The 22,830-nt window shown below is 48.0% G+C and overlaps 1 protein-coding gene across 1 annotated transcript in view; it reads right to left on the bottom strand.

The window, feature by feature from the left end:
• LOC135818058 (Fanconi anemia group I protein-like) overlaps positions 1 to 22,830 on the bottom strand; it is a 77,446-nt gene that overhangs the window by 23,591 nt on the left and 31,025 nt on the right. The window contains exons 6-9 of the mRNA XM_065331376.1: positions 6,198 to 6,265; positions 3,130 to 3,238; positions 2,631 to 2,684; positions 1,942 to 2,011 (exon numbers count right to left, since the gene is read on the bottom strand). Of these exons, the coding sequence (XP_065187448.1) occupies positions 1,942 to 2,011; positions 2,631 to 2,684; positions 3,130 to 3,238; positions 6,198 to 6,265 (301 nt within the window). The remainder of the gene's footprint in view (positions 1 to 1,941; positions 2,012 to 2,630; positions 2,685 to 3,129; positions 3,239 to 6,197; positions 6,266 to 22,830) is intronic.

Raw genomic sequence — 22,830 nt, 5'->3', positions numbered from 1 at the left:
GAGAGAGAGAGAGAGAGAGAGAGAGAGAGAGAGAGAGAGAGAGAATGCTGGACACCAGTAAGGTTGCTGTGGCAATCGGACATGCCACAGGGCAAGGGCCCTATGATGACAATGATGGTGAAACTGCGGATTTGAAGCAGCCAAGCACGCCTCATGTCGATAGCAATGTTCTAGGCAAGATCTTCTACAGCTTTTTTTCTCAGTAAGGACACACTATGACTGACAAAGGAGTTATATAGAGCAGGCAAGAGTTCCATCCTTGCTACTTCTTCCACGTCGTTTGCATTTTTCATCAACCACCACACGGTTTGCATTGTAATAAGTTTTGCCTTTAACTTGCGTTTTTTTGTTTTAAACTGTGTACAGGTACTGAGTATAATACTTTCTTTGTCGGTGTCAAATACACGTGCCCCCATCAATTGTTGTCTCAGCCGCGCCTACGCAATACATGGTTGTGCTGAGAGCTGGATAAATCCAGTGCGCAGCGTGTTGGCTTATATTCCCAACACTAGGTAAGGAATGCTGCTACTGGTGCTGCTGTGATGGTGCAGCTGTGATTGCCGTGTGCATACCTTTGGTTTTAATGTGCAGTATGTGCAATACCGTAGTGTCTTGTATTAAAGCCTATCTCATATAGAAGCCTGTTTTGAATACTGTAAAAGCCATATATATAACGAAGTGCTAACTCTAACGAGTTAACGAGGAGAAATCTGTCGTTAAAATAGAAATCGTTATACAGAAACTCGGATGTTGAGCCATAAATAAATGTAGAAGAGAAAAGGACATATGGATACGAGTTAAGAGTAACTATCCATCACTGTAACATGATACTATATACAGGTGTCCGGACGTCGAATGTTTCAGTACACTGTCAGTTTTGTGCCTAGTTATTGCACTTTCTGACTGTATATAGTATCATGTTACAGTGATGGATAGTTACTCTTAACTCGTATCCATATGTCCTTTTCTCTTCTACGTTATACAGAAATCGATACATATACTGTCCTATTGAGCGTTGAGAATGAGTGAGAATCGTTACCTTTGGTACACGTAAACCAGTCAATTTTGGGAAATCGTTATATATGCGCCTCGTTAGAATAATGGCTTTTACAGTACAAGCCTGATTTTTCAAGATTCACAGTCGGCACTTAAGCCTGGTTTTAGTGTTGATACACATAGAAATACCCGGTTTGAATAGAAGCCTGATGTGAATAGAAGCCTGATGCGAATAGAAGCCTAGCCCTTATATCGCCTTCTACAGGAATAAGCCCGGCTTTAATACGCGGCATTACGGGTATGTCTGTACAATAGCCTTTTTCCTGTTCCGTAAGCCCAGAACCCTTTGCAATCCTGAAACGTTCGCGATTTTCGCGACGGGTGTGAAATTGCGAAAGTAAGCGGGCGCGAAACGCGAAACTCTAGACTCAAGTCAATCATCAAATGGACTCCAATCGCAACCGTTTGCAGGCGCAAAATGCAATATTTAATTGCAAAATGGTCTGTGATTTCTGATGATTATCACATGAAACGATGTTTAAATCATAAAAATTTAATATTGTTCCATTGTTCTCGTGGTGTGAGTGTGCTCACTTTACGTTTACCGATAAAATGGTGTCATCGCAATTCGAGAACTAAAACGGGCGCAAACGATTGCATGTTTACAGTATGTAATTCTCCCATAATATGCTATTTGGGAGACAATAACAAGCCCCAGCTTCCCATACATGTCCTCGTTCCTGATGACGGTCATAGACCGAAATGTTGAATGAACAAAAGAATTTGGAGCAAAGTGTAGATATCAGTGCAGTTCGAGGTGTGGCGTTTAGCCCACAACAGAAATGCTTACTAACTAGGTAAGGAATTGTGACAAGCGGATTCAACAACATGCTGATACAGTGCAGTCGAACACCATAGCATAGCATAGCATAGCGCCTCGCCTACCTTGTTGGCCAGTAGGAGCAGCTGGTAGACAAGCGGTGGCAACTCGGTGAGAGTAATACCATCCAGCATTCTGCCAGGAAAACAAAACAACGCAGGACCAGAAAACAGAGATGGGACACGAGGCAAAAACAGCATGCTGGCCAAAGACGAGAAGCAAGAGACAGCAGCAGGCGCAGACAATGGGAAACGGGAAAAACAGCAAATGCCACTTCTTGAGTTGACTACTTCCGTTGACAAGGGCGTGCTTGATTGAAATCGAGCCATCACCAACTCAGAGCAAAGAGGTGTAGGATTAAAACAAAAAAGATGTGCCACTTACTCCATGCAATCAACAGGTGGCATGCCGGCTGGCACATGATCTTCATCAGCATGAAGGTGTGAAGTGAAAACACCAATACTCATGACCACATACCAACTCATCCGCTCACACACACACACACACACACACACACACACACACACACACACACACACACACACACACACGCGCGCGCGTGCACGCACACATGCACGCACACACATGCACGCGCACACACACACACACACACACACACACACACACACACACACACGCACACACGAACACATGCACGCACACACGAACACATGCACGCACGCACGAACACATACGCGCGCACACACAATGGCCGCATGTCCTACTACCACAGGTCCACAGCCAATGGACTCACCTCACAACCTTCTCCAGCACAAACCGCAGTTCTTCGGTTGTCATGGTGACATCACTACACATACACACAAGTAAAGAACATGATGTCCGTACGCACACGCAACTGACACAAGTAATAACATGTCATGATGACATCACTGCTCATACACGCAAGCAACTGACACAAGTAATAACATGATGTCATGGTGACATCACTGCTTATATTGCAGATAACAAAATCAAAATTTAACGAAATAATTTAATTCATTAAAAAACGTTATAAATAGTCGAAAAAGCGGTCTTTTAAAAATTGCTACAGACGTTGTTTAGTGTGATTACAACACAAACAACGAGACTACAAAAGCAGCTAATAAAAAACTCCACAGTGGCGTGGGAGTAGGAAATGGGCCCCAAGCCCTACAACCACAGGATTGCTGTCAAGAAGGCAGCAGTGGCCGGGAAGATACATCCGTGTGACGCCATCGAGGCGCAACGTGGGAATGCTGGTGCTTCAAACTTACCGAAACATGGCGGCCAGGTGGATGACTACGCCGGAGGACCACTTGCACGAGCACACCTTGTTGATCATGTGAGACTTGTACGCCGCGCCAGTCATCTGCCCACTGCAGTCTGCACACATGGGGGAGAGGGAGGGGGGCACAGTGGACATGGGGAGAGAGGGGGGGGGCACAATGGACATGGGGGGGGAGAGGGGGGCACAGTGGACATCGGGGGAGAGGGGGCACAGTGGACATGGAGAGGGGGGGCACAGTGGACATGGGGAGAGGGGGCACAATGGACTTGGGGGAAAGGGGGGGGGGGCACAGTGGACATGGGGGAGAGGGGGGGCACAAGTGGACACGGGGAAAGGGGGCACAGTGGACATGGAGAGAGGGAGGGGGCACAGTGGACATGGGGGGGGGGGGAGACACAGTGGACATGGGGGAGAGGGGGGGGGGGGCACAGTGGACGTGGGGGAGAGGGGGGGGCACAGTGGACATGGGAAGAGGGGCCACAGTGGACATGGGGGAGAGGGAGGGGGCACAGTGGACATGGGGGGGGGGGGAGAGGGGGCACAGTGGACATGGGGGGAGAGGGGCACAGTGGACAGGGGAGGGGGGGGGGGCACAGTGGACATGTCAGAGCGGGACGATTCAAACCACACATGAACACACACGCGCCAACAACTGAGCAGACGTGAAGCAACACTCGCACTTCATAGCAGCAACACAGTTCCATGATTGCCAATTCGGAAACGTCACATGATCGCTGCCTAAGCTATGACCAATGGGAGCGCTCGCAACTGGTCCGTGATGCGCCAAAACGCACACGCGCCAACCACTGAGCAGACGTGAAGCAACACTCACACTTCATAGCAGCAACACAGTTCCATGATTGCCAATTCGGAACCGTCACATGATCGCTGCCTAAGCTATTGTTGAATACGAAAAAGGACGACTGACGACATATTATCCAGACATTACAACGGGAACAGGTAGGTTGGTGGAACGACATTTATTAGAGACGGGACAAGAGACCAAGACGAACGAAACGACTACATGGTGATTATTGAAGAGTGAGAAAGAGAGCAAGTCTGAACGGCAAGATAAAGGGCCTGGGTAGCTATGGCAATTATGGGCGCGCAAGTAGCTACCCAGGCCAACGGAACAAAAGGAGACAAAAGGTGAGTACGCGAGTGCATGCAGGCCAGCTAGAAAAGGTACGGGAGGAGGTACCTAACACTATGACCAATGGGAGCGCTCGCAACTGGTCCGTGATGCGCCAAAACACAAACGCGCCAACAACTGAGCAGACGTGAAGCAACACTCGCACTTCATAGCAGCAACACAGTTCCATGATTGCCAATTCGGGAACGTCACATGATCGCTGCCTAAGCTATGACCAATGGGAGCGCTCGCAACTGGTCCGTGATGCGCCTGCCACGCCCCGAGTGCGAACCTGTAAGAACACACGTATACACCAAATATGGCTCGATATGATTTTTTAAATCCCAGGGCAGTCACCATGGTGACAAGCGACAATGACCACTCATGCTCGTCACCATGGTGACGAGTGATAATGACCACTCATATCCAGCGGCAACGAGATGTGTAAAGGTTTGAAACCGTGCAAATATCCACCGCTTTCGACCTCGTACTAGTACTTCAATCAATCCGATGAAGGTCCGAGCGCTTGGTGCCAGAGTTCACTGTCGGTGGACATGAATAGACATATGATTCAAGGTTTGGCATCTGCATCAACTAGATATTGAGAAGTCAGCGGATCGCAACAGGGAGACCATAAATAGCGTGCGTGTACCGTCAAATCGCCCCATCTATTCTCACGCACACATCGACTCATCAAGTGAGCAGCGCGCAAAAAGTGGGCAAGATCGAGAGAGCGCTGCAGCAGAGGCGGCAGATCAAACTTCAAGGACATGACCATGCACGGGAAACATGAACGAAAGCAGCATCAGACCTCGCAATCCGCTTTTCACACTCTCCGGACCCCCTCGCCACGGGCTGTGGAAAACTTTCCACCATGCCACCAGGATCACGTTTTTGTTGTTGTTGTTGTTGTTGTTGTTGTTGTTGTTTTGAATTCTTTATTCTCACGATGGCACCATCGCCAATAAGAGATTGTTGTTGTTGTTGTTTATTTGTTTATTTAGAGTCGAAGAACAAACAGGCAAAATTGCCTAATTACATGATAGCGACATGATATCACTTCGTTATTTCGCCGTAACAGTTTCACCAGTCCGCCGGTTGTTCACATCAATACGAACGCGCGCTCGGCAGCGTCAAGTGTGAGCGCATGCAGTTTTAAAAGCAGCGTCTACTGGAACTCCAGGACCAAGAGGCGCAAGCGGCTCCTACAACCACGACGGCGAACTCCTTCCCCATGGCTAGCGCACTAGACCAGCTGGACATCTATTACATGAGCGCACGGGAAAGCTGGCACAGCATGCCTCGTACTACTATACAACACACTTTTATGTTACCCTAGTAAAATAAAAGTGACTACCGTACTTCCCACATATAAGCCCATGGGCTTATATTAAAGTGAAAATTTGCTACAAAAAGATTTGTTGCTGTGTGAACATGTTCGGGTAGAAGCCCATGCGCTTATATGTGCAACAAAGGTTTGTCTGTGCCCTAGACAACGGTGTTATCACGATGCTCAGCAGTATATTCAGCTCCCGGGTGTTTCACCAATAGTGTTCACATATAAGCGCATGCGCTTATAATTGAGGGGTGCGCTTCTGTCCGGACATAAGCACATGCGCTCGTATGTGCGGAAGTACGGTAATAGTGAAAATAACACGTTGTTTTCAGTGTACATGTACTTCAGGAATTTTCATTTCGGTAATTTCAGTGCAGAAACCAAGCACCTAAGTCTAGATTACACCAACTACACCTATTGCCTACCACATCTCAGATTACACCTAAGGGGCACTATGTGTATGGGAAGGGAATGCTGGTCAACTAATTCTACATCACACCTGAACCCGGGCAGGTCCCCGACACTCAAATTTTAATACACCTACAAATACACGTCTTCCACAGTAAGCACAGACGGCATAACATACCTCCCACGAGCGGCACATTCGGCATCCATTGGATGGACGACAGGACTTTGGGGAACAGCTCCAGGCACCTGTGTGTGTACAAGCACAAATACAGAAACAGTCGAGGGAAATGCCCGGTTCATTGAAACGCATGCACTACTGCCGGGTGCGAAAACAAAACCACAATATGCGAGCTCAAATCTTGAGGAGGGGGGGGGGGTGATGATGATTCAGGCATGGAATAGGGCTTGAAAGTGCTACGTCACAGCATAGCAACAATTTCAAAAATTCATATGGATCCAAGCACATTTCAAGCCGTCTTACTCACCGCAAGGTGATGTAGCCAGTGAAACTGACTGATTGGGCTACTGGGGGCAGGGTTACAACTGGTGGCGAAGTAAAAGTCACCCCTGCATACGACATGAGTGGGTTGCTATGCACCCACATACTGAGGCAATAGCAAAGTCCAGTGTTGCCACATCATTATAGCCAAATATCAGTAGGATAAAAAAACAAAATGCATCATCCGGGGGTTTTGCCCCCGGACTCCCTCCCCTATATAGCGACCTCGATACACACACACGCGGCACTCATAAGAAAAAAATTTCACGTTTTGCGTGAGACTCAGGCTGAGTTTGCCGATTTTCTCGAAGCAGATGATGATTTCGCTTAGCGCCTTAGGAGAGAGCTATGGAAACACGCGTAATGAGCAGTAAAAGCTAAAAATCTGGATCATGACTTCTAAACCACGCATACGGTCAAACTTGGACACTTTCATGGCTGTTGTCGGCAGGAGAAAGTCAATTGTCGGCAGGTCGTGACATGCCTCAAAAATCGGCAGGCTACTGACATGTCGGCAGGTGTGGCAACACAGAAAGTCACACCTTAGTAGATCCAAAATAGAAATCTGATGTCAACTTACTACTCTCTGGCCGTTTTGACGTCATCACTTTCAAGCCCTATAACATTGGACGGTTTTAAACTAGTAAAAAAAAAAAAAAAAATCAATAGACAACCACCGTCACCAGTAACATAAGGGTGGGAAAGGTCCGAGAACCCGCAAAAAGGTGCAGCAGCGTTTTTTTATATCCTATCAAAAGGTTAGGAGATTCTCCGAAGCTCTCCAAGCTTTAGCGGTGGTTGAACGTTGGGAGACTCTCGCGATAATGGATCTACGCATGCGGCCAACCACAAAACACACGTATTCTCAGGGGTTCGCCAAAACATCATGGACTGTTCTCACGTCTCCAAAGGTCGCGGTCTGTTTGGCGATTTGCTCTCCAGAGATCATTGAGATTCGTTATTGTATTCATCCAGTTTCATTGCTTTCCAAGACGCATTTCACCAAGAACCAACAAAACATAAGAATGCACTTGATTGCTAGTAGTAGTAGTAGTAGTAGTAGCAGTACAGAATACAAATCAGGATTGGAATAAAAACGATTCGCCCACAAGGTAAATAACACTGTTGGTTGGGATATTCCTGGAAACTTTGGCAAGATTCAGGAAGATAAGAACGTCACATCGCACCACCAGCATCCTGTCAAGTGACTTCGCTGCTTCTATGTTACGACAACAATAAAAGAACATTACGGCAGCATTCCACTGAGAGAAGAACAAGACGTCAACACTAAAACGAATACGTTCGCAGATCAATCTAGAATGCCTCCACACATGTGGCACGCTCTGGCTTCTTTGGCACAGCATCACACTGCCGACTTAGTAAAGAAATCTCGTACAGGCTTGACGACGTCCACACTGTTTACACCACAAATATGTGTTCTCCAAGCCGAAGATTCTGCGACACTTGTGACCATCACCGGGGCACTTATGAAAGACGGGAATACCGGAAATGTCACGATAGTCCCTACCAGCTGCCTTCAATTGTGCAGCCAACTGTGATGATTCGCTGTAGGCCAAACTGCCAACCACAAAGGCAGCCAAACGCCCGTGTTGGTCGGGGATCAGGGAGACAGGGTTAACGTATGAAGTCTGCAAACCCGGCGGCAGCACATTCGGTGCACTACGCAACTTAGTCGCCTGCCACTGGCGGACGACTGATTGTTCTGACGGGTTTAGTACCCTGCCTTGGAATATGGCAGACAATGAACTGGGCAGAACAGTGGCCATTTCAAGGGACTGGCCAGGGAAACCTTGGAAAAGGGCACTCATTCCAGGCACAGAAATGGAACTCGTTCCGGGAGATGGACCAAAGGGTGACGACGTGCTCGAAAACGTTGATTGTCCGAAACTGGTGTTGTTGTTGACGGTATCTCTGCCCATGCTGAGGTACCCAGGCCGATTGAATGGCTCTACAGTCTGTGCTCCAGCTTGATAATGTCTACCAGTGGAGGGACGTGCAACTGCTGAGTTGCCTGAATACTGCACAAACTGTATGTTTGGAGACGTTGCGTCATATCTTGGACTGCGTCGATCTTGCAGGGCTAATCGTGGATCATTCCCAAACCGAGCAGCCACCGGCAGGTAGGTGGATGGCTGATGAGGGTACACAATCGGAAAGGCTGGGTCAGGACTTGCCACAGACCACCAGTGTGGCAGAGCGAGTGCTGGATAATTCGGGTACGGAAGTAACAGCTGCTGGTTGGCGGGCACTTGCGCTGACGGGTTTCGGCTGCTACCTAGCCACACAGAGGGCCTATAACTGGATGGACCAGCGGCCAGTGCAAGATGTGACATCCTTGATGTGATCATTGCAAAGGATGGAATGCTTTTGTCATTATCTTCTGTTAGTGGAACAGACTGTGACCGTCGCTCACTGCTAACATTACTCAGTTCGTCTGATGGCGACTGCGAGAGTCGATCTTGGAGCTGCTCCTCCTCGCTTTTTTTGTCATCCACAAAGGCAGCCAAATGCCCTTGTTGGTCTGGGATCACGGAGACAGGGTTAACGTATGAAGTCTGCAAACCCGGCGGCAGCACATTCGGTGCACTACGCAACTCAGTCGCCTGCCGCTGACGGGCGACTGTTTGTTCCGACGGGTTTAGTACACTGCCTTGGAATGAGGCAGACAATGAACTGGCCAGATCAGTGGCCATTTCAAGGGACTGGCCAGGGGAAGCTTGGAAAAGGGCACTCATTCCGGGCACAGAGGTGGAATTCGTTCTGGGAGATGAACCAAAGGGTGGCGACCGGCTCGAAAACGTTGATTGTCCGAAACTGGTGTTATTGTTGACGGTACCTCTGCCCATGCTGGGGTACCTAGACCGATTGAATGGCTCTACAATCTGTGCTCCAGCTTGATAAAGTCCACCAGTGGAGGGACTCGCAACTGCTGAGTCCCCGGAATACTGCAGCAACTGCATGTTTGGAGAGTTTCGCTCAGATCGTGGACTGGGCTGATCTCGAAGGGCTAATCGATGGTCATTTCCGGACTGAGTCGGTACAAGCAGGCTGGTAGACGACGGTTGCGGGTACATATTCGGAGGGGTCGGTGCAAGTCTTGAAACAGGACAGTCTGGTGGGGCATATGCTGGATCATTCAGGGACTGACTTGTCAGCAGCTGGTTGGTGGATGCTTGCGCTGACGGGTTCAGACTGCTGCCATGGCATGGAGAGGGCACATAACTTGACGGACAAGTGGCCATTGCAAGGGAACTGGGAAGAGTAACTTGGCGTGGCTCACTAACGGCAGGTATAATGTTCCTACTCTCAGGACTTGATTCGAACAGGGATAACAGATCCGGACCAAATAAAGACGTCAAATCGCTACTCGTAATTGGATTGCTAAAGGAAGCACTGGTTGAAATGCTCGACACACTTGATGTCGTCATTGCAGATGATGGAATGTTGCGGCCACGGCTTTCCAGTAGTTCACCGCACTGTGACCGCATGTTCCTGTACAGATTCTCCAATTCGCCAGGTAGCAACCGCGAGGGTCGGAGCAGTCTTGAGAGCTCTTCCTCCTCACTGTCCGTCTGTTGAGGCCATACTTGGCGAGAGTCCATACTTGGTAGATGGCAGGCACCTGCTGAATGTACTCCTGGTAATGATGCTGATCAAGATTTGCCAGTGGCTGATATCAGGGTAGTGGAGCATCAGAACAGCACTGCCAAGTTCAACTGTTCCCAATAATCCTGCATGCTATATGAAGGCCCCAACCTGAATATATACATTCTCAATACAAGCGGTACTCTACGCACGCAAGATTTCGCATGTTTGCACCATTCCAGTGCTAAACAGGTCCGGCGCTAAACTCCATTGAATGGCTGAACAGTGCCATAAACGTTTTGCACAGTTTCATTCAGCACACATAAAACACTACACCGAAGGTAACAGTGACGTCATCACCAATGTGACGAATTATAGGCCTTCCAGTTGACAGCCTGCAGTCACAAGTACATGCTAGAACATCACTTTACATCACACAGTCAAAGGCATGTTGCACGTGACAAGGTGGTACAAACGGTGTCTGCAATTATGTCACCCCAAGTGAAATTAGTACCTGTAGTATGATTTCTACTCCGGCCTATTCTCTGTTAACGTTAAGTTATTCACCCCTGGTGTACTCAAATGATTGAAATCAAACTCTCAGATACACTGGACTTGAAAGTACACACATCCCCCCCCCCCCCCATTCTCCTCCAAAAAAATACCAAACCCCAAAACAAGCACTGACATGCTGAAGTACACACAAGTTCAAACTCACAGGCACTTGAATACCAGTACATGTACTTGTCTCCTGAAACTCAAGCCCAAAGGTGAAGCTCAGAACACAATAATGAGCTTTCCCAAACCAGCTTCAGAATCAGTGGTTGGCTTTCAATGGTCTGTTGCAATCAGAAATGAATGCACTGGTGTCGGGCGGGAAACCAAACATCACAAGACCTCACACAGCCAATGCTGATAATAATCAAGACGTTAGAGAGCTAATGGGAGGGCGGACGGAGAGGTAAATTAAAATCTCAGGCAAGCAATGCAGGCCGTACAACATTCAAAGAAATGAATTCCCAGGCTGAATGGAGATAGTGTAATTATAACACGTTGAAGTGTAAAAGATCTAAACTATAAGTCAGAGGATGCCAGTGCCGCACCTGGATTCCCGCATACATACAAGTAGTATGTTCTGGCTTCGTTGGGACAGCATCACATTGCTGAGGACTTAGTCATGAAATCTCCTACAGCGACGACGGCGTTGACACTGCTCACACCACAATTATATGTTCTTCATGCCGAAAACCCTGGGACATTTGTGACCATCACCGGAGCGCTTATGAAAGACGGGAATACCGGAAATGTCACGATCATCCCTACAAGCTGCCTTCAATTGTACAGCCAACTGTGATGATCCAATTTTGGCCAGTTTGTCAACCACAAAGGCAGCCACACGCCCTTGTTGGTCTGGGGTCAGGGAGACATGGTTAACGTATGAAGTCTGCAAGTCCGGTGGCAGCACATCCGGCGCACTACGCAAATCAGTCTCCTGCCGCTGACGGGAGACTGATTGTTCCGACGGGTTTAGTACACTGCCTTGGAATGAGGCAGACAATGAACTGGGCAGAGCAGTGGCCATTTCACGGGACTGGCCAGGGGAAGCTTGGAGCGGGGCACTCATTCCGGGCACAGAGGTGGAATTTGTTCTGGGAGATGAACCCAAAGGTACAACTTGATAATGTCCATCAGCGGAGGGACTCGCAATTGCAGGGTCCCCTGAACACTGCATGCAGCGACTGCATGTTTGAGGAGGTTAGCTCAGATCTTGAACAGGGCTGACCTAGAAGGGCGAATTGTGGGTCATTCCCGAACTGAGTCGGCACCAGCCGGTTGGTAGATGGCTGACGAGGGTACATATTAGGAAAAGTCGGGTCAAATCTTGAAGGGCTAATCGTGGGTTATTCCCAAACTCAGTTGGTACCAGTCTGATGGTATATGGCTGACGAGGATACATATTAGGAAAGGTCGGGTCAAATCTTGGACTGGGCTGATCTTGAAGGGTTAATCGGGGGTCATTCCCAAACTCAGTCGGTACCAGTCTGATGGTATATGGCTGACGAGGATACATATTAGGGAAGGTCGGGTCAAATCTTGGAACAGACCAGTGTTGTGGACCAAATGCTGGGTAAGTCGGGTAGGAGCGAGAACCGGATGAAGGGCTCGAAATGGGTATCAAATGTGACATGTTTGATGTGGTCATTGCGAAGGATGGAGTGCTGCCGTCATTATCTTTTGTCAGTAGAACATACTGCAACCGTCGCTCACTGCTAACATTATTCAGTTTGTCTGATGGCGCAGCGAGAGTCGATCTTGATGCTGCTCCTCCTCGCTTTCCTCCTGTGGAGGGGATAACCCCCTCACCCCCTTGCCTTGCGATGTCCTGCTATTTTCAAGCGGGGTCACATGGACGAAGGGGCCGTCCCGCGGCTACTCTGCCTACCACCATCATGAAGGACCTGGCAGGGCACGACATCCCTTTGAAGAATGCCAGCGACCTGGAAGGAGCACGAGCATTTGCTGCAGAGAAGTCGAAATGGAGATCAGACATTGTTTATGGATGAGTTTTTGTTGACTGGAGACAGAAGCGGACTTGGCTTAATTTCAGTGTATTCTCATACATTGTTCTTTCGCCTTTGTACGCGTGCTGTGGTATTATTATTATTATTATTATTAGGTCAAAACAAATAATGACCTTGTTTCCGGTCGCCCGACCGGGCCACTTTTTCCCAAATTCAGAAACTTTTTTTGGTCCCAAATGTATGCAAACGGTGGCAATGCCATGTGTGCAAGTGCACTAAACGAGTCATAACTCAGTCAAATCTCAACCGAATTCCACAATTGAAACACCTACAAGGTAGCAGAGATTCTCAGCTGTCGGCTCGAAAACCTCCGGGGTCGATACGAGCTAGAATAACGGAGCTGGAAGGACTCGAACTGTTTGCTTGATTTCTCAGGATGTACGAAAACAGGAATACACCACATGCTGTACAAGAACAGTGAGTCAGTCAACTTTGACATTGATCCTTGCCATGATATAATGTACAATGTACATGTGTAGGTGCTCTTGTCCATCAATGCCACAACGATTGAGGAACCAAAAAAAGTATCCAAAAAAAGTTTCATTCCGGCCGACCGAGTCTCCTTTTTGAGGGGTTGCCGACCGGAAACAAGCCTATTTTTTTGTTTTGGCCTTATACAAGCGGCACTCTACGCGCGCAAGATATCGCATGTTTACAGAATTCCAGTGCTAAATACCGTATTATCTCTATTACAAGGGCAATCTCTTGTAGAAGCCCAGTCTCTATTATTATTATAAGCGCACTCCAAGAGGGCTTCGAAGGTACTGTAATTTCACAAATTTTCGGAGTACTTTTTTTATTTTCGGTACTTTCGGTGCGTCTGTTTCATATCTAAAATTTCAATACACCGAACAAACACTAACACACATAATCCAATAGGGAACCGCTTCTCTGTACCGAAAATTTCTGTTCACCTAACCTAGCCTGTTGCCCTCATACCGAAAATATTGAGCACCGAAAATTTCTGAAATTAGAGTATACGAGCGCAGTCTCCAATATAAACGCAGGGCTTCTATTATACTGGAGAACTGCATGGATCATGTCTATGCATGTTTGACGTCACACAGTATCACATAAACACATGCTGCGGCGAAATTTGGTGATCCCCAAGATCGAAAGCACAGACTCAGTGTACCCACACCAGGAAGCCCAAAACTGTAGTCCATGTCCCTGCTGTGAAACTTTCTGCTACTGATATAATGAAAAATAATAGGAAATATACATGTACCAGGTGGTTGTAAAATTATAAGCCCAGTCTCTAGTAGAAGCCCAGTCTCCAATATAAGCCCAGGGTCCGGACTGGTTGAAAAAATATAAGCGCTGGGCTTATAATGGAGATAATACGGTAGTCCCCGGCGCTTAAAGGGGAAGTCCGGTGAAAAATTTAAATTTCACAGTCTGTAGGGTTCGGGGCACCGAGTCGAATGGTCTTTGTCCGAGGAGGCTGCGACCTATGGTTCGTCAGATACGCCCAATCGAACATGTGCGAATTTGAGTGCGCATCACCCAGATCCAGGTGATGACGTCACAGCGTGCAGCCAGGTTGCCACACCATCTAGTTGTGTACAAAATGGCCATATTCGGAGCGCGTTCGATTGGGGAACCGATTGTCGCAGCTTCTTCGGACCAAGACCATTCGATTCAGTGTTGCAAACACAACGTACCCTGTGATTTTCAGCTCGGTAAACCGCGAGGCTATACCGTATTTTAGCCGTTTCCGAGTTGGACTTTTTCCGTCGCCATGCAATGGCCTCTACGCCCGGACTACGGCTCTAGCAATGCGCTGCGTGCATGCTAGCTGTAGTGCAGTCAACAAACTCATCACACACGGAACTACTCCCGCACTGCCGTGCTGGGGTAATACTAGAAATACTAATACAGTCGTCCCTCTCTAATCCGGCACTTTATAATCCAGCACCCTCGATAAACCAGCACAATTTTCAGTAGCCAAAATGTCTTCTTCATGCACATTGCAGCAGTAAATCAGATTTGTTAATCCAGCACCCTCCCTAATCCAGCAGATTTTCGTGGCACAAATGGTGCCGGATTATAGAGGGACCACTGTAGCTACAACAAGACTCGAGTCACAACTGACACAAGACTCAGAAAACTAGTCGAAACGAACACACGGACTTGTCATGTACAGTCCTACACTCGTATCAGTCGTATTGTACAGTCAATTTAATAATAGTCAGAGGACGTGCGTTTCTCCTTGCCGGTGGTTGTCCTTTGAGAAAGAAAAATTAATTCTAGTTTTCCGCTCCCGCCTCATTATTTTATGCTACAGCGATGAGTGCACAACCGTGACAAGTGACAAAACAGCGAACAGCTCCCGGACCTAGAACTTTCAGATTCCATAGCGTTGTGAGCGAAGAGTTGTGCCCGTGGTTCAAAGAGCCTGCACTGTTCTCCAATTGAGTAGTCCGAAATATGCAAAGTTTAGCAATGCGAAAACTCGAACTTTTGGTGGTGGCGATATTTCGCGTGGCGATGTAAGAATTAAGATCATGATGTCACTTGTCAGATGTATGCGCATGCATGAATGCCATGATGCATGCATGTACGTGTGGATTGTGGAATGTTCGAATCACTTCTACAGTTAGCGCTCACTGAAATCCGACCCAAAGTGCAAAGCAGGCGCCCTCAACTAGCACGCCCTTGTCCTTGACGCCCTGGAAGTGGCACGAATGCGGCTGGGTGTACACATGTACACATACAATGATGTAATCGGAACTGGTCCTGGGCGCCAGCTTTGCACTTCGGGTCGGATTTCAGTGAGCGCAACTGTAGTTCTACTACACTTCTACAGTCTACAAAATGACAAGTGACGAGTTTGGTCCTGGACAAAGTAACAGTTCTGTTACAATATTTTTGATAGTTAGTTGTAGTTATCTACCACGGCTTTACACAGTCAGTTGCAGCTTGCTTTGGTCTGTAGCTGTTCCGCTGGAAAGCCATCCTGCCTTCAGCAGTTCAGCTAGCCTTCTTTTTTTTTTAATGTACTAGTAGTACATGTAGTACAGCTCTGAGTTTAGCCGAAGCGGCATAGAAAAGAGATTTTGAATTTGTTGACGTTAGAAATGAAAGAATAGAGCTGCTTGCAGCAGAAGCCCCTGTTCATCATACTTCCTTTCATCTTGTTTTGCTTGATGGCGATGGATGATCTTGTGGAGTCAATCCTAGCTTCAGAACATTCTGAATCACTCAAGTATGAACTTTTGAAGAGAGCAATCGAAGCTGACACTGGAAGGCTTGACAAAGGTGCAAGTAGTTCGTTGATAAGTTCTGCTATTTCCTGGTCACTGGACGAGGACTCGAGGGTTCACCGGGCATTTGGTCGAAGCCTGATTTCTCATGCGGGAAAAAGGTACTTGCCAGCTCTACGGAGCGCTGTGAATGGCTGTTTGGTGGAATATCTGAGCGCACAGCCTACCGAAGCACTTTTCGACACTGTTCAGTGTGTAGTGGACGCTGTTCCAATGGACGATCGGCATTTGGTGTGCGCCAAAGTGAAGAATGCTGTATGTACGTGGCTGTCAGCTGCAGACGTCATCATAACCTCTGTATCAGTATTGGCCAAGATGGCGAGGTTACTTACTGACCACCCTCTTTGTTTACCAAGTTCAACTGTTGTTCCAACAAGTATCTGAGTATAGTTAGCCGCAAGTTTTTAATATATCTTGCACACTGCACTTGGTCACAACCCGATGCCAATGCTAGAGGCTCTAGACAGTCCAGTGCTGCCAGGTTCTCTCCGCCGTTTGCTGACATGAAATCTATTTCAAAATGTCTGGCAATGCTATGGTCGCGGAATGCAGATGTAGTTGTTGTCAACCTGAAGACAATTCTCAGTGCGATATCTAACGATGGTTTGCCTTTGGTGCCATCATTCTGCGGCAGCCGTGACGGTGAGCTGCGTGGATGCTACCTTGCGCTAGCACTGTGCACACTGCCTCGTTCGCAAGTGACGAAAATCTATTTCGAAAAAGAAAACTTGTGAGGTTTAGCAATGCGAAACGACTTTTTCTCAAAGCTATTTGAATCTTATAGTGCCGTGCCGTATATGCAGCTCCGTCTCAAGCAGGGGGCTGTAAAATTACTACTCCCTGTAGTGAAATGCGTACCGAGAAAAGAGAAAGTTACTTTCGCAATCTTGAGGATCTGGAGGAGCTGAGGAGCATCGCCCAGAATCGCGGGGCGTGGACCTACCTCAGCGGCCGTATCCTGGAGACTCGGATATGTTGCTGCTCACAGATGAACCTTGGTAATGATCAGCAAATTCAAATTCAACTCGGTTGAGCTGCTCGTTTGCTTGTTTTAATTGTATTCTATTTTCGTCACGCGTTTTATATCGCGTATGTTTTATATTGCCATCAATATCCTGTTTGGCTGTTGTCGCTTCGGCTTATGCGAAAGCTATACATGCTGTGTTTATCTATATTGCATTGATGCCAACGCGGAGAAGCTTCTAATAAATAATACTTTCGCAAATCACTGCAACTTCGCGTCCAAGTTTTCGAAGTGGTTTCGACCTTTGTTTCTGTGCTCATTCCCAGACTCGAATTTTCTTTCGAACTTTCGCGTTGCTAAACGTCCATATTAGAGAGGTTAAGATGCACGTTATTTCCGACGTGACGCGAAAGTTCAGCTCGCGTTATTTGCTCGCACGTCGAAAAATCAACGCGAGCGACCTGCTGCTCGCGTCGAAATTTGGAGTTTTACGCCAAATTTGACGTGAAATTGCGCGTCACGTCGGAAATAACGTGCATCTTAACCTCTCTTCAGAGAGGTTTTGCATTCCGAATTTCGGTACAGCGTTCTTCGGTCATTTGTCGAACATCAAAATGTCGAATTTTCGCACCAACGTTTGTTTTGCAAGTCGAAAATGATGTGTTTTCATTTCGTGAGCCCCAGCATCAGCAACGTCCTGTCCCGTGCTCCATTTCTTGCTGATTCCAACGAACTTTGATCGCCCAAAGAGTCGAGGGCCAAACCTGCCCCCTCAGTCGCCTCAGAAAAACCAACTCCATGCCCAAGTCAAATGTTATGCGTGTCGCCATAGTCTTTTCAGCCACACAGATGACGGTGAGGACACTCCAGGCGAAAGAGAGTAGACAAGCTCTGGAGAGGAGCAATCAAAGGTAGCTGACGATGCTATGTCGCCAAAGACGCCTGCCAAGCGATGCCGAGATAAGAAACCTCTTTGAATAAATCACGCGCTAGCGCTCTTCTACAAGAAAATGCATCCGAAAAATATTTTCGGCAAAGTGAGCTTTTTCCGAACAAACGCGCCGAATCTTCGTGTGCATTTTCGACCTCGCTCCCGGGATCCCGCGGCCCGCGTGATGCAGCATGCGCACTACATTCCGAATTTCGGTTCGGCGTTCTTCGGTCATGTGTCGAACATCAAAATGTCGAATTTTCGCTCCAACGTTTGTTTTGCAAGTCCGAAAATGATGTGTTTTCATTTCGTGAGCCCCAGCATCAGCAACGTCCTGTCCCGTGCTCCCTTTCTTGCTGATTCCAACGAACTTTGATCGCCCAAAGAGTCGAGGGCCAAACCTGCCTCCTCAGTCGCCTCAGAAAAACCAACTCCATGGCCAAGTCAAATTTTATGCGTATCGCCATAGTCTTTTCAGCCACACAGATGACGGTGAGGACACTCCAGGCAATAGAGAGTAGACAGGCATGGCAGTGGAGAGGAGCAATCAGAAGTAGCTGGCGATGCTGATGCGCCCAAGACGCCTGCGAAGCGATGCCGAGATAAGAAACCTCTTTGAATAAATCACGCGCTAGCGCGCGCTCTTCTACAAGAAAATTCATCCGAAAAATATTTTCGGCAAAGTGAGCTTTTTCCGAACAAACATGCCGAATCTTCGTGTGCATTTTCGACCTCGCTCCCGCGTGCCGAATCTTTTTGCCGAATTTCGGAATGCCAAACCTCACTAATAGTGAGGTTTTGCATTCCGAATTTCGGTACAGCGTTCTTCGGTCATTTGTCGAACATCAAAATGTCGAATTTTCGCACCAACGTTTGTTTTGCAAGTCGAAAATGATGTGTTTTCATTTCGTGAGCCCCAGCATCAGCAACGTCCTGTCCCCTGCGCCTTTTCTTGCTGATTCCAACGAACTTTGATCGCCCAAAGAGTCGAGGGCCAAACCTGCCTCCTCAGTCGCCTCAGAAAAACCAACTCCATAGCCAAGTCAAATTATGCGTGTCGCCATAGTCTTTTCAGCCACACAGATGACGGTGAGGACACTCCAGGCGAAAGAGAGTCGACAGGCAGTGGAGAGGAGCAATCAGAGGTAGCTGACGATGCTATGTCGCCAAAGACGCCTGCCAAGCGATGCCGAGATAAGAAACCTCTTTGAATAAATCACGCGCTAGCGCTCTTCTACAAGAAAATGCATCCGAAAAATATTTTCGGCAAAGTGAGCTTTTTCCGAACAAACACTCCGAATCTTCGTGTGCATTTTCGACCTCGATCCCGCGTGCCGAATCTTTTTGCCGAATTTCGGAATGCAAAACCTCACTATAGTATTATTCTAGCTGGCCGTGTACGTGACCATGGTGACTGAGATCGTTGTCTTTTTCGTTTTGTTTGGTCGATCTGGCCCATACCCGTACCCCGGCCCCATCAGCTACAAGTAGTTGATTTTTTTTGGTTTTCGTCTTGGACATGTGAGGTGCATCGCGATACTTACGGAAGCCTGGTGTTTTCCTGCGTCTCCCAGCCGACGTCGTCTTCTGCTACTGCGTCAGCTGCCTGTGGGAGCTCTGTTCTCCAGCAGTCAGAGGACTCAATCCGAACCATGAACGAGCATTTGGAAACGGCTCGTGAAGACCTTGGCGATCCCGTTTTGCTGCCCGTGAAGAGTATGGCGATGAAAAGCAGGGTGAAACAGTTATCACTGCGGCACTGGTGAAGAAGAGTTGAGACTACGCTTGGCACTAGTAGTAGTAGTACCTGGCCGTGCATATGCATGCTGCGTACAGAATGTGTACGACATTGTACGACTTGCGCGCCTAACCGTATACTATACCATGGTATAGTACTAGTACTACTTCAATCACGTGACCAAAAGGCAGAAAACCTTCGTCGCACGAATGTACGCGTATGGTGCAAGCATAATTATGGGGTGCACCAGGGAGTCGTCAAATAGTGAAATACCGTCCAAGTATTTGACGACTCCCTGGCGTGCACGGAACAATTTTTCTCTCGACGTTCTACCATTGTTCTACGCCTGCCTACGGCTACGCGTTATTCATGTTCCCAGCGCCTTCGATTTTTACATGATGGGAAAGCACACATGAATAGCTTTCCAACGGTGTGTCGGAGTCATCGATTTTTTGACATATCGCTCCGTATTTTTAGTTTTCAAAGCAAACTTCGGCATCTCAGCTACCTTGCCCCGTCAATGACCGAGTCACCATCGTGTTCAGAGTCCTCGAATTAGTTTAGATTGGTTCATGGTAAGGTTCTCCTCCGTAGTCCGACGGTTTTTTAGCAGTTTGAAGAATTATTTCAGGGCTCACAGCATCACACAAAAGCGTGGGCGCCATTTTGGACAGGCCGCTGTCACACGAGCCAGCCAGCATGCCAGAATCGTGTACATATACATGCGATCAGGCAGATATCTCTGAAAACTTGAAAGTGGGGTGCATTCAAAATGTTCCGATTTGTACCAATGCTTTTGCCTAGGCCTCTGAAACTCTAGGAACATACTCTCAATACCCATTGTAAGGATTTGACCGAGAGTTTTTTGTTTTAATCGATACGGTTTGGCGTACATATGGAGCCAAAGTATTAGTTGGTGCAGGCGTAATTCTGATTTGGATTATTGTACTAAAATTGAAAAGTCTCTCGGAGAATTTCTTCTAATTTTCCTACTGAAAATTTTAAGCTATTGGCCATCAAAATCGGGCCAGAGACGGGTACAAACGAACATTTCAAAGGCAACCCTATCTGCAGTGCAGCCGCGAGGAAGAACCGCGCGCGCCGCACTTGTTGTGAATGCGGAAACAACACTAGCCTGTCCCGGGGGAAAATTGCGGAAAAAAATCGCAAAAAACGCGGGGAAAAGCGCGGCATAATATGGCATAATTTGCGGTGAATTTGCGGTTAATATGCGGTAAATATGCGGTGAATAATATTGATGTGCGGCAATTTTCAGTGAGTATGTAGTGAAGTCAATCAGTTACAAGTCTCTGGTGTAACCATTGGTAACTGTAAGCACTCGTCATTATTTGAGTAAAAAGCCGCCACGATGAGACGTTGCTGACCGAACAGTGCACTGTGTGTACGTGTAGACTGTAGTGTGTAGCGACCTGACTCACTGAGTATTACGTCATTCTACAAACGCATGCGCAAGAAATAAAATCATTCTCTTCGGTCACAACTTCTTCGTTGTCCGGTTGACCAAAGTAGCCGTCGTCTAGGGCCCGACGTAAAACCCTAAATTGGTGACCCCTGACGCTGCCCTCTTCGGAGTTTTGAGCATGCCATCCCTGAGCTCGGCCCGCCGCAGTTTCCTGCTCGCCTCAACTCTCGGGATCCCGTCAATCGCCGGCTGTTGACGTAAAACTTGAGCCTCACCATCACTGGATCCGCCTCGGAGCTGCTGTGGCCCCTGCCACCCTCCCGGCCCACCTGGATACCACGCTATCCTGCCACGGCACATTGTCCAGTCATCTTCGTCTTCGTCCTGGCCTCAAGCTGGATATTGGCCACCTCCACCCGTCGTATCACTCACTGTGCACGCACGCAGGCACACGCCCGGCACCGGACCCCATGGAGCTGCGCTCGCCTCCATCTGTCCCGGCCTCAGTCGGCACGCCTCGCTCCAGTGCAGCGCTCCTGCTGGTATCCCGCCAAGCCTGCAACATGCAGCCGCCTCTGACACGATAACACTCCTCTGTCATGCGTACGTTTCCTCTTTTCTGTCTTTCTGCCTCTGCCTCTGACATGCTCTCCACCTCTGTCACGTTAACACACCTCTGACACGTTAACCCGCCTCTGTCATGCATCTCTCTCTTTCCTGCTTTTCTGATTTTTGTTTCGGCATTTGTGCCACGTTGTTTAACAAATTTCACACACGCAGCGCTCTCGCTTGTACATATGTATCATAATTATTATTATATTTTTGCCTTTCCGCCTTGTACATGCTGCGTTTCCTTTCTCTTTTTCTTGTTTATCGTGCTTCGCTCCTCCCGACCTCACCACTGGCGGGGGAGTACTGTAGCGACCTGACTCACTGAGTATTACGTCATTCTACAAACGCATGCGCAAGAAATAAAATCATTCTCTTTGGTCACAACTTAACTTCTTCGTTGTCCGGTTGGCCAAAGTAGCCGTCGTCTAGGGCCCGACGTAAAACCCTCAAAGTGCAACAAAAAAGTTCAAAAAACGCGGGAAAATCGCGGAAAACGCGGTCTTTTAAAAAATCGCAAAAAACGCGGAAAAAACGCGGCCGCGGAATCGCAATTTTCCCCGGGGACAGACTACAAAAAAAGCAATTTTTTGAAATGTTTTTGCTCCTCGCCTGGCGCTTCATCGCTGTGTCCTCCAGGAGTTATCATGGTTATGGCAGACCGAAGAAATACATGGCCAGCACAACGGCGAAGCCATTGGACTTGTTCTCTTGCAACGAAACGGAGTGGCGAATCAAATAATTCACAACTCCATATCGTCACCACTGCGCTACACGGCTCTTCGCAGACCAGCCGTATATTTACGTTTACACAACAGGACTTCACGGCGGAGAAAATAAAACTAGAACACGACGTGAGTCATTGCTCCATGCCGTCAAGGAATGCTAGTCCTTTCCCTCTCCCGTCACCCGCGCCTGTGCATCAGCGGCGTAGCTGCCCGGCTGTAGATGTTGAACTCTTTCGTCAACGACTGCAGGATTCTGCTTGGGGCTACTAGTACTTTTCGCAGGACACCGTGTGCGGACAGTCTGAATGAAGCCTTCAGCCGATAAGGCCAACACTGCTCGCGAAATAATCCACTTGGAAGGAAACAAGAACTACCGAAAATTCAAATGAAATAGAGATAGTGAGACAGTCTCCGGCCATCTCCTTCACCATTCACGACTCAGTCCTTGTCACAGCAACTAAGCCC

This window comes from Sycon ciliatum, chromosome 5 (assembly GCF_964019385.1).
Source record: "Sycon ciliatum chromosome 5, ocSycCili1.1, whole genome shotgun sequence".
NCBI lineage: Eukaryota > Metazoa > Porifera > Calcarea > Leucosolenida > Sycettidae > Sycon > Sycon ciliatum.
The sequence above is the reverse complement of the archived record's forward strand: the minus strand, read 5'-3'. Positions and strand labels throughout refer to the sequence as shown.